Genomic DNA, 16,862 nt, shown 5'->3' on the forward strand with positions numbered 1-16,862 from the left:
TAGAAATAGTGACACAAGGATTAAATAAATACACAGTGAAGGTAGCCATGTTATCTATATACAGAGAGTAGAAAATAACATGGCTATAAACAGAGAGTAGAAAATAACATGGCTATTTACAGAGAGTAGATAATAACATGGCTATTTACAGGGAGTAGAAAATAACATGGCTATTTACAGAGAGTAGATAATAACATGGCTATTTACAGGGAGTAGAAAATAACATCGCTCTTTACAGAGAGTAGAAAATAACATGGCTATTTACAGGGAGTAGAAAATAACATGGCTATTTACAGGGAGTAGAAAATAACATGGCTATTTACAGGGAGTAGAAATAACATATTTTAACTTAATAAATCAATAAAATCAATTTGGCCTCAAATAAATAATGAAACATGTTCAATTTGGTTTAAATAATGCAAAAACAAAGTGTTGGAGAAGAAAGTAAAAGTGCAATATATGCCATGTAAGAAAGCTAACGTTTAAGTTCCTTGCTCAGAACATGAGAACATATGAAAGCTGGTGGTTCCTTTTAACATGAGTCTTCAATATTCCCAGGTAAGAAGTTTTAGGTTGTAGTTATTATAGGAATTATAGGACTATTTTTCTCTATACGATTTGTATTTCATATACATTTGACTATTGGAAGTCTTTATAGGCACTTTAGTATTGCCAGTGTAACAGTATAGCTTCCGTCCCTCTCCTCACTCCTACCTGGGCTCGAACCAGGAACACATCGACAACAGCCACCCTCGAAGCAGCATTACCCAGGCAGAGCAAGGGGAACAACTACTCTAAGTCTCAGAGCGAGTGACGTTTGAAACGCTATTAGCACGCACCCCGCTAACTAGCTAGCCATTTCACATCGGTTACACCAGCCTAATCTAGGCAGTTGATAGGCTTGAAGTCATAAACAGCGCAATGCTTGAAGCATTGCGAAGAGCTGCTGGCAAAACGCACGAAAGTGCTGTTTGAATGAATGCTTACGAGCCTGCTGGTGCCTACCATCGCTCAGTCAGACTGCTGTATCAAATCATAGACTTAATTATAATATAATAAACACACAGAAATACGAGCCTTAGGTCATTAATATGGTCGAATCCGGAAACTATCACGTTTATTCTTTCAGTGAAATACGGAACCGTTCCGTATTTTATCTAACGGGTGGCATCCATAAGTCTAAATATTCCTGTTACATTGCACAACCTTCAATGTTATGTCATAATTACGTACAATTCTGGCAAATTAGTTCGCAACGAGCCAGGCGGCCCAAACTGTTGCATATACCCTGACTCTACGTGCAATGAACGCAAGAGAAGTGACACAATTTCACCTGGTTAATATTGCCTGCTAACCTGGATTTATTTTAGCTAAATATGCAGGTTTAAAAATATATACTTCTGTGTATTGATTTTAAGAAAGGCATTGGTGTTTATGGTTAGGTACATTCGTGCAACGATTGTGCTTTTTTCGCAACTGCGCTTTTGTTAAATCATCCCCCGTTTGGCAAAGTCGGCTGTCTTTGTTAGGAAGAAATAGTCTTCACACAGTTCACAACGAGCCAGGCAGCCCAAACTGCTGCATATACCCTGACTCTGTTACAAGAGAAGTGACACATTTTCCCTAGTTAAAAGAAATTCATGTTAGCAGGCAATATTAACTAAATATGCAGGTTTCAAAATATATAGTTGAGTATTGATTTTAAGAAAGGCATTGATGTTTATGGTTAGATACACGTTGGAGCAACGTGTACCTAAGCGATTATATGCAACGCAGGACAGGCTAGATAAACTAGTAATATCATCAACCATGTGTAGTTAACTAGTTATATGATTGATTGATTGTTTTTTATAAGATAAGTTTAATGCTAGCTAGCAACTTACCTTGGCTTCTTACTGCATTCGCGTAACAGGCAGGCTCCTCGTGGAGTGCAATGTAAAGCAGGTGGTTAGAGCGTTGGACTAGTTAACCGTAAGGTTGCAAGATTGAATCCCTAAGCTGACAAGGTAAAAATCTTTTGTTCTGCCCCTGAACAAGGCAGTTAACCCACCGTTCCTAGGCCGTCATAGAAAATAAGAATGAGTTTTTAACTGACTTGCCTAGTTAAATAAAGGTGTAAAAATAAAAATAAATAAATCGGCCAAATCGGTGTCCAAAAATACCGATTTCCGATTGTTATGAAAACGTGAAATCGGCCCGAATTAATCGGCCATTCCGATTAATCGGTCGACCTCTACTATGTACTGTACATATAGGTTGGGGTCACGTTACTAGGCAACAGGATAGATAAGACAGTAGCAACAGCGCATGTGTGTGTGTGTGTGTGCATTAGGGTGTCAGTGTAAGTATGTGTGAGTGTGTGGGTAGAGTCCAGTATGTGTGCATAGAGTCAGTGCAAAATAGGGTCACTGCAGGGAGCCATTTGATTAGCTATTTAGCAGTCTTATGGCTTGGGGGTAGAAGCTGTTCAGGGTGCTGTTGGTTCCAGACTTGGTGCATTGGTACCACTTGCCATGAGGTAGCAGAGAGAACAGTCTATGACTTCGGTGTGAGAGATTTCCAAACACAGGCCTATTGATTTCAGGGCAAATTTGCCATAAAAAAAATCACCATTGATCTTAAAAACGGCAATTGGAGTTGAATCTGGACAATAGTTTGACAAAGGATCCAGATTTCCCTGTGGGGGAAAGCTGAGGAACAGGCTGGAGGGTGCAGCTGGCCAAGGATTCCCAGCGAGTCTTCTCACTGAAGTGGGGGAGGCATCACAATTCATACAGGTTAAGTCCCAAATGGCACCCTACTCCCTGTGTAGTTGATAAGAGAATTATCTAATAAAGGTAAATTAATCAATAATCCATTATTAATTAGTAGTTATGTAGCATGGATAATGAATAATTAAAGTACTGAATGTTAGTTCCAAAAGGTCTAGTAGAGACCCGGAAAGGAGAGAAATGTGTGTGTGCGTGTGTGTTCAGTGGGCCTAAGGGAGCTGTAGACATGTGTGTGTGAGATACCGGGAGTAGCCTTCAAGGTTCTCCTAATCTCGGGGGAAAGGAACAGGCAGCGCTGGGTAGTGATTAACAGTGGTGGGAAGTCCGGGGAGGGATACTGTTCACCTACTGTTTGTGTGTGCGGAGGTTATCTACTTTTGGTGTGGAGGTGTGTGCGTAAGCGGAGAGAGAGGATAAAATGAACTTCTTTGTTAATGTTGGGCAGAACGTTCTCTGAATAAACCGTACAAACCTTTTGCAGAAAGCTGAGTCCTTGCCTAATTATTAACCCATTGTCTTACAAACCTTGGGGATTAGTCAAAGCTTATTGATTGTTAATTATTATCATTAGGATAGAAAATTCCTATGACAGTAGTGCACTACTTTTGACCAAAGACCTGTGGGGGCACTAGTCAAAAGTAGTCCACTATAAATAGAAGGGTGCCATTCGGACATAAACAAACACTTTCGCTGAGAGGACAGCAATTCCCTATGTATTAAACAATTCAACTGATCCATCCAAACACTGTACTTACACATGCAATTACAATGTAATAAAGACATGAGATTTTACAATAAGTCTATCAGATCGACATCATACAAGCGTTTGTAATGGCACATCTGGAACAAGCCTGAGGGGTATAGGAGTTTGGCTGCAGGTAAAGGGCACACAGACCTAATCAGTTCCCAGGGCTCCACTCCTAAACTCAGGCCACTGGAGAAACCACCAACATCAGCAATTTACACTGAGGGACAATTAAATTGACATGTATTTAATACAAGGCAGTAGCAACAAAATGCTATGGTCAGCAGAGTAGAACATATTGCCCTTCTATCATAATGTAGTCATTGTCCTTGGGGTGCATCCCAAATGGAACCCTATTCCCTACATAGTGCACTACTTTTGTCAAGGGCTATGGTCAAAAGTAGTGCATAATATAGGGAATAGGGTGCCATTTGGGATACAAAACCTAGTGTCTGACTATGGGTACCTACCTGACTGTGGTGAGGCTGTGGACAGGCAGCAGCAGTCTAGCCATGCATGAGGCGATGTGTGTATTCATCACAGAGAGGGATTCTGCTGCTGGTGGAACAACAGAGAGAGAGAGAGGATGATGTGGTCATGAGCGCCCTCTGTAGGGCCTGGGCTCGGGGTCAGGACCGGGTCATTATGAAACAGGAGCACACTGTCAGCAGACCTGCAGGCAGGAGAGGACCAGGGCCCGTATTCATAAAACTTCTCAAAGTGCTGATCAAGGATCAGTTTTGCCTTTTAGATCAGTCACTATTCTATCCTACATGTTCTCGATATACTAAATATTCTATCCACATACTGTCCATAATGTCTTTAAATGCCATCATACATTTATACTCCGGACTCGTTGCTCGTCCTAATATTTATACATTTCTTAATACCATTATTTTAGATTTGTGTGTATTGATGTGAATAGCTAGATATTACTGAACTTTTGGAGCTAGGAACACAAGCATTTACCTACACCCGCAATAACCTCTACTAAATATGTGTATGCGACCAATAAAATATAATTTGATGTTGAATCAGATTATTATGGACAGGGAGGACCTAATCCTAGATCAGCAGTCCTACTAAAGCTTTATGAATACAGGCCCAGGGCTGACTCAAAACTAGACATTTGGTATTGATTTTGTGTTTAGTATTATTGGGCAATGAAGGCTACTTTTGACTCAAAGAAGACCTTTGCAGTGAGGCTAAACTCAGCAGTGTGTTGTAGTGTTGAACGGGACTCTCTTCACTTTGGTGCGGCGCCACTGATACAGTCAAAATGTGACCGGCGGGAAACGTGTCACGGATCTCCTCACACAGCTTGAAACTGAGCCCTGGAACAATGTCAGCACAAACATTCAGCAAACTCATCATTGTCAATTATGTTATGCTGCCTAGATGACTAGACATTTCCTATCAGCATAAAGGACATTTCTCTGAAGATCGCGACTACACACCATCAGGGCCAGTTTCCCAGACAATACGTTTAGTCCTGGAATACAAAGCTATTTCAATAGAGATTCTCCATTGACGGTGTTGTTTAGTCCAGGACTAGGCTTAATCTGTGTCTGCGAAACTGGCCCTTATTACTGTTCACTGACCTCTTGTGTTGCTAACATTTATGATAGCAAATTTCAATTTACAAAAAAAACCCTGACGTTTAAATCTTTTGAACTTCTAGTCATGAAATCTATGCAGCCTACTCAATCACTTTTTATAGCTACTGCTTACAGGCCTCCTGCGCCATATACAGCGTTCCTCACTGAGTTCCCTGAATTCCTATCGGATCTTGCAGTCATAGCAGATAATATTCAAATTTTTGGTGACTTTAATATTCACATGGAAAAGTCCACAGACCCACTCCAAAAGGCTTTCGGAGCCATCATTGACTCAGTGGGTTTTGTCCAACATGTCTCCGGACCTACTCACTGCCACAGTCATTCTCTGGACCTAGTTTTGTCCCATGGAATAAATGTTGTGGATCTTAATGTTTTTCCTCATAATCCTGGACTATCGGACCACCATTTTATTACGTTTGCAATTGCAACAAATAATCTGCTCAGACCCCAACCAAGGATCATCAAAAGTTGTGCTATAAATTCTCAGACAACCCAAAGATTCCTAGATGCCCTTCCAGACTCCGTCCGCCTACCCAAGGACGTCAGAGTACAAAAATCAGTTAACCACCTAACTGAGGAACTCAATTTAACCTTGCGCAATAACCTAGATGCAGTCGAACCCCTAAAAACAAAAAACATTTGTCATAAGAAACTAGCTCGCTGGTATACAGAAAATACCCGAGCTCTGAAGCCAGCATCTAGAAAATTGGAACGGAAATGGCGCCACACCAAACTGGAAGTCTTCCGACTAGCTTGGAAAGACAGTACCGTGCAGTATCGAAGAGCCCTCACTGCTGCTCGATCATCCTATTTTTCCAACTTAATTGAGGAAAATAAGAACAATCCTACATTTCTTTTTGATACTGTCGCAAAGCTAACTAAAAACCAGCATTCCCCGAGAGAGGATGGCTTTCGCTTCAGCAGTGATAAATTCGTTAACTTCTTTGAGGAAAAGATCATGATCATTAGAAAGCAAATTACAGACTCCTTTTTAAATCTGCGTATTCCTCCAATGCTCAGTTGTCCTGAGACTGCACAACTCTGCCAGGACCTAGGATCAAGGGAGACACTAAAGTGTTTTAGTACTATATCTCGACACAATGATGAAAATAATCATGGCCGCTAAAACTTCAAGCTGCATACTGGACCCTATTCCAACTAAACTACTGAAAGAGCTGCTTCCTGTGCTTGGCCCTCCTATGTTAAACATAATAAACGGCACTCTATCCACCGGATGTGTACCAAACTCACTAAAAGTGGCAGTAATAAAGCCTCTCTTGAAAAAGCCAAACCTTGAACCAGAAAATATTTAAAAAACTATCAGCCTATATTGAATCTCCCATTCCTCTGAAAAATGTTAGAAAAAGCTGTTGCGCAGCAACTCACTACCTTCCTGAAGACAAACAATGTATACGAAATGCTTCAGTCTGGTTTTAGACCCCATCATAGCACTGAGACTGCACTTGTGAAGGTGGTAAATTACCTTTTAATGACGTCAGACCGAGGCTCTGCATCTGTCCTCGTGCTCCTAGACCTTAGTGCTGCTTCTGATACCATCGACCACCACATTCTTTTGGAGAGATTGGAAACCCTAATTGGTCTACACGGACAAGTTCTGGCCTGGTTTAGATTTTATCTGTCGGAAAGATATCAGTTTGTCTCTGTGGATGGTTTGTCCTCTGACAAATCTACTGTAAATGTCAGTGTTCCTCAAGGTTCCGTTTTGGGACCACTATTGTTTTCACTATATGTTTTACCTCTTGGTGATGTCATTCAGAAACGTAATGTTAACTTTCACTGCTATGCGGATGACACACAGCTGTACATTTCGATGAAACGTGGTGAAGCCCCAAAATTGCCCTCACTGGAAGCCAGTGTTTCAGACATAAAGAAGTGGATGGCTGCAAATGTTCTACTTTTAAACTTGGACAAAACAGAGATGATTGTTCTAAGTCCCAAGAGGGGCTGTGCTTTGGCAAAGTGGGTGGGGTTATATCCTGCCCGTTTGGCCCTGTCCGGGGGTGTCGTCGGATGGGGCCACAGTGTCTCCCGACCCCTCCCATCTCAGCCTCCAGTATTTATGCTGCAGTAGTTTATATTTCGGGGGGCTAGGCTCAGTCTGTTATATCTGGAGTATTTCTCATGTCTTATCCGGTGTACTGTGTGAATTTAAGAATGCTCTCTCTTTCTCTCGCTCTCTCTAGGAGGACATGAGCCCTAGGACCATGCCTCAGGACTACCTGGCCTGATGACTCCTTGCTGTCCCCAGTCCAACTGGCCGTGCTGCTGCTCCAGTTTCAACTGTTCTGCCTGCGGCTATGGAACCCTGACCTGTTCACCAGACGTGCTACCTGTCCCAGACCTGCTGGGACCTGCTTCTTCCTAGGTTCTGGCCTTTCTAAGGAGTTTTTCCTAGCCACCGTGCTTCTACACCTGCATTGCTTGCTGTTTGGGGTTTTAGGCTGGGTTTCTGTACAGCACTTTGAGATATCAGCTGATGTAAGAAGTGCTTTATAAATAAATTCCTTCCAAATTATGCTTGAGCCATGTCTGCATCTCAAATGTTTCCCTATGAAGTGCACTTCTTTGAGTAGAGCCCTATATCTCTATGAACACTAGTCAAAGGTAGGGCACTTCATAGAGAACAGGGTGTCATTTGGGATAGGTCCCATGTTTACCCACCAGATCCTGTGCCCTCACTCAGGTTGTGAAGTAGCACCGATTCCACCATAGTAATCTATTCTCTCCACCTCCATCGTTTGCTGGAGTAAACTATTACTCTCCTCGCCCCAATGTTCATTGTAACCTAGTGGGTTTAAATAGCGTATCATAACAACTCAGAACATTCTGTAAAAGATATAGGGCTCGACAGTGCGAGTATTTCACTCGCATTTGCCCCTAAAAATAGATTTGTGCGAACCGAAGAAAATATTTACGAGCACAGTGTGCGAGTAAAGATTACAACCTACCGTAATCTATTTTTTTTTCCCCCACAAGCGGCATGCGCCAACCACAGTAGGGTTTTCAGTGATGACGCAGTCCAGTCAGAGTGAGAGAAAGGTGAACAACACTGGAAAAAAGTATCGGTATAGGCTATAAGTTAACATGCAGACATCGCTAAAAATGAAGCCCATTCAATTTTATTTTAAGCGAAAAAGAGACGAGGAGAAAGAGTAATCAGGCGAGGGAGATTACGTTAGCGAAGCCACCCTGACCCCCGCTGTCACTTCAACGTCCACTGTAGCCGGCGGAGGAAGAACATATAGATTCAATGCGAATTGGCTCAAAATGTTTCCATGGCTAGAGTTAGAAAACAATGTCATGTTCTGCAAATATTGTAGAAGGCAGAAACAGGCGGGCAACTCGTCCATCGTGTCAGGAAACGCGCATCTGAAAAGAGATATAGCGCAGCGAAACATAACATCTCGCGGCGGAATAACCAGTGCAGAGATCTGTACCTGTTAAGACAGGAGACACCATAAAGCAAGTGCTGCTGTCTGAGGAGGAGAAGAGGAGACAGCTGAAAATAAACATACCATACTAAATTTCTAAAGAACCTTTAGTCAAATTTGGTCGGACAACCGACCTCGGAACACTCCCATGCCATTGGTAAATTGTTTCTCTTTATAGGCTTTATTTTTGTGTAAAGATGAATCATTATTCATAATGGAGATACAAACTAAATTCTAAGAAATACTTTTGTGTAATTGTTTTTTTGTGTTGTCCATTCGAGGTGTTTTGGATGCCACCAAGGCCGCATTTTGTGCTGTTTGCCCAGAGGAGGATGGAGGGTCATGGATGAAGAAGTGCATCTCCTTCAGGGCAGATGGTGCCACCAGGGGAAGTGATGGACCACTTGCAGAGAGGCAGGGGGGCATATAATCCCAATCCACTGTATGCCACATAGATTTGTAACTAATAAATGATCTGATTTAGTTTTATTTGCTAGCAGAGAATGTTAAACAATACTGTGTGTGTCTGTGTGTGCGCTAAGTGCTGGATGGTAAATACCACAGAATTATTGTTTTCTGTTGGCACAAGAGATGGGGGGGTGAATTGTTTGGAAGATTCTGTTCTGACTTTCACAGGCTAGAGCTGGCAATACTGACCATTCAGAAGAAAGAGCCAAATATGTCTGTTGTGTAAGATCTTCTGAATCTGATATGGAAAATGTATCACTTCAGCGGAAAATCCAAACGAGAGCTCTATGTTTTTGGGTCAAGAGCTCGATGTGGATATTTGCACACCGTCTAGCGTCAAGGGAACTCGCTGGATCCCCCATGTCCAAGGACCTTGCCGCTGACGAAGGCCAGTACTCCGTTGTTTTGCAACACATCAACAACTGCGGAAGTACAAGGGCGGGCAAAGATGGTCAGTTTTACACAGGAAATGTAATACCACACTAGTTTAAAAAAAATAGGTTCAAGACTCAAATGAACTTTCAGAATCAAGTAATTTACAGGTGATAGTTTTACTCACTACTTAACAGATAAAGCGGGAAATGGAAAATGCACTCGTGTATTCTGCCATTTTCTCTGACATGTTTGAGGAGCTATCCTCACTTAGCCTCACCCTGCAAAGAAATGACCTGATCCTCCCCCAAGCCACGTCAGAGTTGAGGAAGACAGTGACCAGACTGGAAGCACTAAAGCTTAGGGCAAAGGCAGGAGACATGCTGGAGAAGATCCAGACCATGCTTGCTCAGCAGCAGGGTGATGAGAGGACATTCCAGGTGTGTTAGGATGAGAGCTTGTTAGGATGCAAGAGAAATCGATCATTAAAATTGATGATTAAGACAGATTCTCAGTGTGAGAATCAATGTATTTGTTGCCCAATAGAACGATTTGAAGAGAAGGAGGGAAATGCAGTGGAGAAGTCTTTAAAAAATGTTTATGGGAGACAGACAAATGGCCAGACATTTCATTGTTTGTGTGTGTGTGTGTTATTTCTGTTAAAGGGTATAACACTGAAGGGTAATCTGAAAGGCTTCACGGACCTCACCAATCCCTAGCTGAAGCAGCACATGGAGGTGGCCATCAACATCGGCGTGGATGATCTCAAAGCCAGGTTTGGTGGTTTGCTGAAGGATGCGGGTGTCCAGACCCCAGTGGTCTTTCAGAGTGCTAAACCCTGACACATGGCCAGAAGACCAGGCCAGCCTTCTCACCTTTGGCAATGATGGTGTGGCAGACCCAATGAGGCATTTCAAGGAGCCTCTAGAGAGATAAGAATTTATTTGACACTGCATTGCCATATGAGACAATGTTATGTTTGCATATTTGCAAACTCACTTGCACTGTTAAATCCTGCAGATCGGGGTGCAACATGGCTGCAATCCAGGATGAGTGGCAAGGGATGAAAAGCCCGGTCAGCCACAATTTCAAAGACAAGTCTTACAGTGGCATGTGGGAGACCATGTTGACAAAGGACCCCTACAGGCACGATTACAAGATAGACTTAACAGTCCTGAGTGGTTATGTAAGGTATCCTTCTATGGTTGGTTTTGATAAGTTAATGGTAAGGTTTAAATGAAATTGAAAGAAATCATATTTTCCCTAGAACATACTGGAGTTGGTGCAGCTTCTGCTGGTGCTGCCCATTACAGCCACCCAGTGTGAGCGAGGCTTCTCTGTGCAGAACTGGATTAAGAATTCGACAAGAAGCTGCCTTGGGGTCTCCAACACCGAAGACCTAATGAGGATCAGCCTGGAGGGGTCTTCTGTCGAGGAGTTGGATCACACTCCTGCCGTGGACCGCTGGCTGACCTCTATGCATGCCAGACGGCCAACATACAGAAGCAGCTGGACAACTTATATCCTTTGTGTCTAGTAGCCATGGGTCAATGTGTGATTTTGGTGGTATGTGCTGTTGCACAGATGTGTGTCCCTTAGTACACTCACACAGTATAAATATGTATGTAATAAATTGTTTGTTAATAAACTCTTCATTGTGCTCCTAAATGTATTTGTGTGCTTCTACATTTTGAAGCACATGTACTCCTTGGGGAAAAAGTTAGCATAGAGCCCTGGTACCACTCACAAGCTATTTAGGGATTGTTCAAGTGTGCACAGTCACTATGGTACTGAAAACTACATGCAATGATACTTTTATTCTACATTGATCACCTGTCATTCTGCTTGCTCTGGCCTGCACCACTTGGTAATGAGCCTCCATTCCAAGCCCAGCTGGTTTCCACACTGGCCAACCTGAATCACAACTGCAGACATCAATCAGTATGGTCTTGCTGTGATCAAGCTAACACAACTGTGCTGCGATAAACAAAACCCCAGCTAGTCAAATCACGAGGAACATCCTTTTTTTTCTCTACATTTACATTTTACATTTTAGTCATTTAGCAGACGCTCTACATAAACATTGAGCTTGTATGGTGTCAAGTAACTAACTGAATATCTATCACATTAGACTTGTATCACACATAGCTAGCTAAACATGAACGTAGGCTACCTACAAACAGTGGGGTGTTTGTTACAAACAATCCGAGCGCCAGGTGATAAACGTTAGCGTCGTTCCACAAGCAGAAGTTCCAGACACTTGGACGTTGCCAGTCTGCACGTTATTACCAAGCTAGATAGTTGGTGGGAAACAGTGGGAAAGCTAAAAATACATTTAAAAAACTATATTTTATCGTCATGATGGAATGTCGAGAGGGGAGGAGTCGCCGTTGTAGCACGGCATTTCTAGCAATTTAGCTAGGTAGCCATTGTCAAAAGAAAATATAACGTTAGCCAACAAAATTGTGCAACCTAGCTAGAAATGACATGTTTAACTAGCTAGCTATTTTTTTTTTTTTTTTTTTAGAATACCTCACCAAATCGAGTAGTAATCACAACTTTGCACCGCTTTTCTGATTAATAGGCTAGGTACTTGCAGTTAGCTAGCTAGGTAGAATTTCGAACCCGAACACCCCGTGTGGATTTGACGTCGGCAGTGCTTGATGTTTTTCAGCCAAGACGAGAGCCGGAGCTGTTTGTTATCGGCGTAAGGTTAACGTTAGAAGATGGGGGACCTTTATGACCCAGAGCACCCGAAAGAGTGAGTATTTGGCTGGCTTATTTTCGGTATTTTTTTGTTGATGATTGATTGGGCTTGCTATAATACACACAACTTCCAAGGTGTTATTAGTTACAAGCTAGTTAGCTACCAGCTAACGTTAGCTTAACCGTTTCCATGCACGCTACGCTAGTTAGCTTTCCAGTCTAGTTTCCTACACAACTAGTGTTGGAGTACCTTTGTTGCCACATAGCTATGTTTCATGGTAGATGGCTAACTATGGTAAAGTGGCATGTTGTATTTAGTTAATGCGACATGATCTCAACCCACCTATGTACACCGGCAGCTAGCCTTCAATTTAGTTAACACGACCAGATCTTTCACACAACCAAGTATTGTTAGCCACCAATGTTGCAAGCTAGCTAACTAACGTTGCTGGATGTATTTAGTAATGGACAATGCATTGGTTGCAAGCTAGCTAGTTAGATGTTGTGCAAATTACTTTTGGGAACAGACAGTTAAGTTTACAACACAAACATTACTCGGTTATTAACTAAGTTGTGCTAACTTGGATATTTAGTTAGCCAATTCGGTCACCCCCCACCACAACAGGCCTCACTTGCAGGCCTCGACTCCTCGTTGTAGAATGTTAGACCCGGTCTTATGGAGTATAATTATAGAAACTCCATGCCATTCAAGTGTATGCATTTTTGTGTATGTATTTAACGTGAACCAGTTCACAGAAGAGGCCGTTGGCTCTGTTGTTGAGCTCATCTGTGTAACGTTAACGTTACATATTAAACTAATCGGTTACCCCACATTTGCAAGCTGTGTGATGAAAAGATTGTCATGTCGCCTTGTCTTCTCGCTGTTGGTGTAGCTAGCCAGCCTAGATAACCTTGCTATATGTGATTTAGTGGAAGCGTCAAAACATTTCTGAATAATGTTTTTGAATTGTGTTCTTTTCTCTACGGTGTTATATCGCAAGGCAGCTACTCGGCTCCTCTATCATGAGCTAATCACTTGCTTTCAATCCACTGACTACTATGAATGTCAATGCGAGCAATGGCTTCCTCTTTCTGCCAAATTGAAATGATAGATAATGCCGTTAAACAGACATGTCGTTTCTGACCAACGGTCAGAGGAAACGGGTCTATGTCATACATACTCTTATTTAATGGCATTTAGTAAGAATTGTAGCTAGAACCACCATGTAAACATTTGGTGGATTTAGGCATAATTTATACATCTACATTTGGCATAGGCACCATTCTTCTATTTTACTCGTGTTGTAAGCGTTGTGGCATGCCGCTGGGCCCTTCAGGCAGAAAATAATCATCTGCAGAGTTGACATATACACAGTTTATTCATACGCTATAGCTAATGGCTGTAGTTTGTGGTCAACGTTTAAACTGGTGTTCATTTGCACAGAAAACAGTTTGCACATTTTCTAGTCAAAGCTTTGTTACAAGCAACTTCCAGTGTTGAACATGTGGTGGTCATAAGGTAAACAAATGCAGCCAGATGTTCTTTGATTTGAACCTATGGTTTTAAAGATAACAGAGATGGTAGCAGCTCAACCCCCAATTGTCTACCCAATTTGAGTTGGGGGATCAGCTTAAATTCTTTTGAGACTGAGTATTGTATGTTTATTGTTGGTGTGTAACCCAATGTATTTGTTTTAATATTTTGTTAGGTGTGACATCACGTTGGAGAGCTCACTGCTCTGAACTGGTTTATTCTTGGCCAGCAGCTTCTACTGGGCTACAAACGCCAGAACCACTGTGTAATGGATGCTCTGGTGAACTCAGAGATCAGGTACTACCAATACACACACACACAGGGATCTTTTTTTCCTTTTGATGGAGTGTCAGAGTGGCACTATAGACTGTCTGTAATCGATGCCCTTTGCTAGCTAACTGAAGTGACACTAGGGCCTAGGACAGTGTTTCTCAACTTCAGTCCTTGAGTACTACCAACTGTACACATGTTTGTGGTAGCTCTGGACAAACACACCCGATTCAACCAATCATCAAGCCCTCAATGAGTTGAATAAGGTGTGTTTGTCAGGGGCTACAACAAACATGTGTGCTGTTGGGGGTAATCAAGGACTGGTGTTGGGAAACACTGGACTTGGAGATTGTCACCCTCAATGGTGGGCAATGGAATGTATGTATGCATGCAAAGTAGACTACACCCCTAAACAACTTCATTTGGATCTAAAAAGACACCCACCTCCCCTCCTATTGGTCTTTTGGTCCATTGGTGTATCCAATGAATAGCCATGACATCATTCATGGTGTGTTGAATTCTGGAATGTTGATCTCATCCCAGTGCTCCAGTTCTGAAGACTATCAGTGCTGCTTTAGGGAAGGCGTCTGTTTGAAAAGCAACTGCCTCGTGTAGGTTGATGTAGTTGTTTACTGTATACTTTGATCCCATTCTGTCAGTGCTTTGTGCCCATCATAACTTTCTTATTTGAGAAAAGTTGCTGAATTTCATTACTCAATGTGAGCGAGGTCAAAGCAGTGGTAATTGGACCCTAGTAAAAACGACACCTAGCTTGTAAAAGGGCTAGCTAGATAAAACATTTTTTTTTTTAAAGTGGCTGCGGATCTGACTTTTCGGGGACCCCTCTTCCCGGGGTTAATCTCTCTGCATACAATGGGAGGTTACGTCAGATATGGGCTAGTATGTCAGGTGCCCCTGTCCTATAGATGTTAGTGTGTACTCAAGCTTCAGCCTCTGTCTGCCCAGTTTGTTTGCTCAACCAACCTGGTGTGGACTCAGAAGTCTTGGTCACCATGGCAGCAGTCAACCTCACAGAATATTAACAGACAAAAGGTGCACAACCTGAGTGCAAAGATTCCATGACTCTTTATCTTTTGTCCTTGAGAGACGATGGCAGGGTTCACCTGATGCGGTAAGGTTGCTTTTGTCTTTGTCCTGAGCGACTAGTGCTTTTTTGAGGTCGTTTCGATTATTAAAAAATAATCATGTTGTTTTTTGTTTGTTTTTTTTACATTAAATGCATTATGAAATAAGGAGCTTTTCAATCGAAATTCCATTGGAATGGAAATAGTGAATATTCAATTGCCAAAGCATTGAACATTTTCCATTGTCTCTGACAGGCCCACATTGAGTAGACGTCAGAAGAAAAACATGAAATTGCTATCAAATAATACAATATTTCAGTTGTGTATATGACTTAGTTTTTATTTTATTATTTTCATTCGTTAAGTCATCAGCTCAGCTCAGGTAGTAGCAGCCGGCCAGGCCATCTAACGTTATCTCTGTAGTACAGAGAGTCTGTACTCCCCATACTGTACTGTCTTTAGTCATCTTATTTAGCTAGCCTGCCTAAGTATGCTGCAAAGCTCTCTGACAATCCTTCTACTAGTTCTTCAAAGTAGATAAGGCAAACTGTCTCTATCCCTTGTTGTTGTGTACATTCCTCTCTCATGCAGTCTGTATATTTTACCTAACGTAGCAGGCATAAGTGTATCCGTCTCTGTCTGAGCCAGAAAGAACAGCCACAATAGATTATGGTCATTGTAGTTAATTACCACGTTTCTGCACTTAACTAGGTTGAATATTTCCTTAATGAAAACTACAACTCCCTTCAACCCAGCGTCCCACATAGTTCTTGACTTGATTTCTCTCGAGAAACGGCGCATTGGGCTCACAAAAACTACATTGTATTCAAGTAATTGAACCGACGTCAGTCAATTAGTTGTTTAATAACAAAAAAAGTGACATTTTGATTCATGGCTCAGCACTATTTTTGTCAGATAGCTTATTTTTCAAGTAAGATTATTCTGCCACCCTTACACATTGTCGACCTCAATGTTGTTTTTAATACTATTCAAACCTGACTTTAAAAATATATTTTTTTCTATTTGTAAATACAGCTAATTCAATATGTTTATAATGATGTATTGCAGATAGGCCTATTTCAGGAGGATTCAAATGAATGAAACCACAATCCTGTTTTATCCTTTGTTAAAATAACAGGAACTGACACTAAAGTGGACATGAAAAGGCTCCTCCCATGTTGGTAACGGTCATTTTAGAATGGTCTGACTTTTGAAGGTCACAGAGAAAAAGAGAACATCAAATCCTAAAGGAATATGTTACCCAGTGTGTTGCCTAGCAGCTTATTGTACCGTAAAGGAAACCAGGACAATATTGAGTCCTCCTAGTAGAACAAAAGAGTTGATTGCTTTCTCATAAATGTGAATTAGACCTTTTTTTACACTACGATGACATGTAGTTTCTATGATGAGACCCCCTGCGTTAAACAGGACATTTTTCACCAACCGCCAGGCTATCCCTCAAGCGGCCGTGTGTTCTACATCTTTGCATGAAATTGTTTTTATTTGTATGTTTTACCGTTGCCTTATTGTACATCGATTTACATTACATTTCATAATACATTTTGTGTGATTGCTAAAGCGTTGAAGGGATTTTCAGATGTTGCAACATAAGTCTATGAATAGTTTATATTGATTTGTTTTTTTTGTCCCCCCCCCCCATGCACTCCTAATGTTACCTCAGGGAAGAGGGCGGCGATACCTCGGTAAGTCTATTATTAAAAGTGTGATGAATACGTCTTTGTTCATCTGTTTTGTATTGGACAAATAGCTGGTGTAGTTGTGGTGGATCTTTTTGAGTTTGACCATTTCAATAACATAGAAATCACCTTTGGGAAACTGA

General features: G+C 41.7%; 1 protein-coding gene across 1 annotated transcript in view; it reads left to right on the forward strand.

The window, feature by feature from the left end:
• The first annotated feature begins 11,617 nt into the window (after window positions 1-11,617).
• The window catches only part of LOC106593288 (histone-lysine N-methyltransferase SETD2), a 55,090-nt gene continuing 49,845 nt past the window's right edge, over window positions 11,618-16,862 (forward strand). Inside the window, 3 exon segments of the mRNA XM_045696960.1 lie at window positions 11,618-12,188; window positions 13,843-13,964; window positions 16,704-16,725. Coding sequence (XP_045552916.1) covers window positions 13,936-13,964; window positions 16,704-16,725 — 51 coding nt within the window. The 5' untranslated portion in view covers window positions 11,618-12,188; window positions 13,843-13,935.

This window comes from Salmo salar, chromosome ssa02 (genome assembly GCF_905237065.1).
Source record: "Salmo salar chromosome ssa02, Ssal_v3.1, whole genome shotgun sequence".
Taxonomy (NCBI): Eukaryota; Metazoa; Chordata; class Actinopteri; order Salmoniformes; family Salmonidae; genus Salmo; species Salmo salar.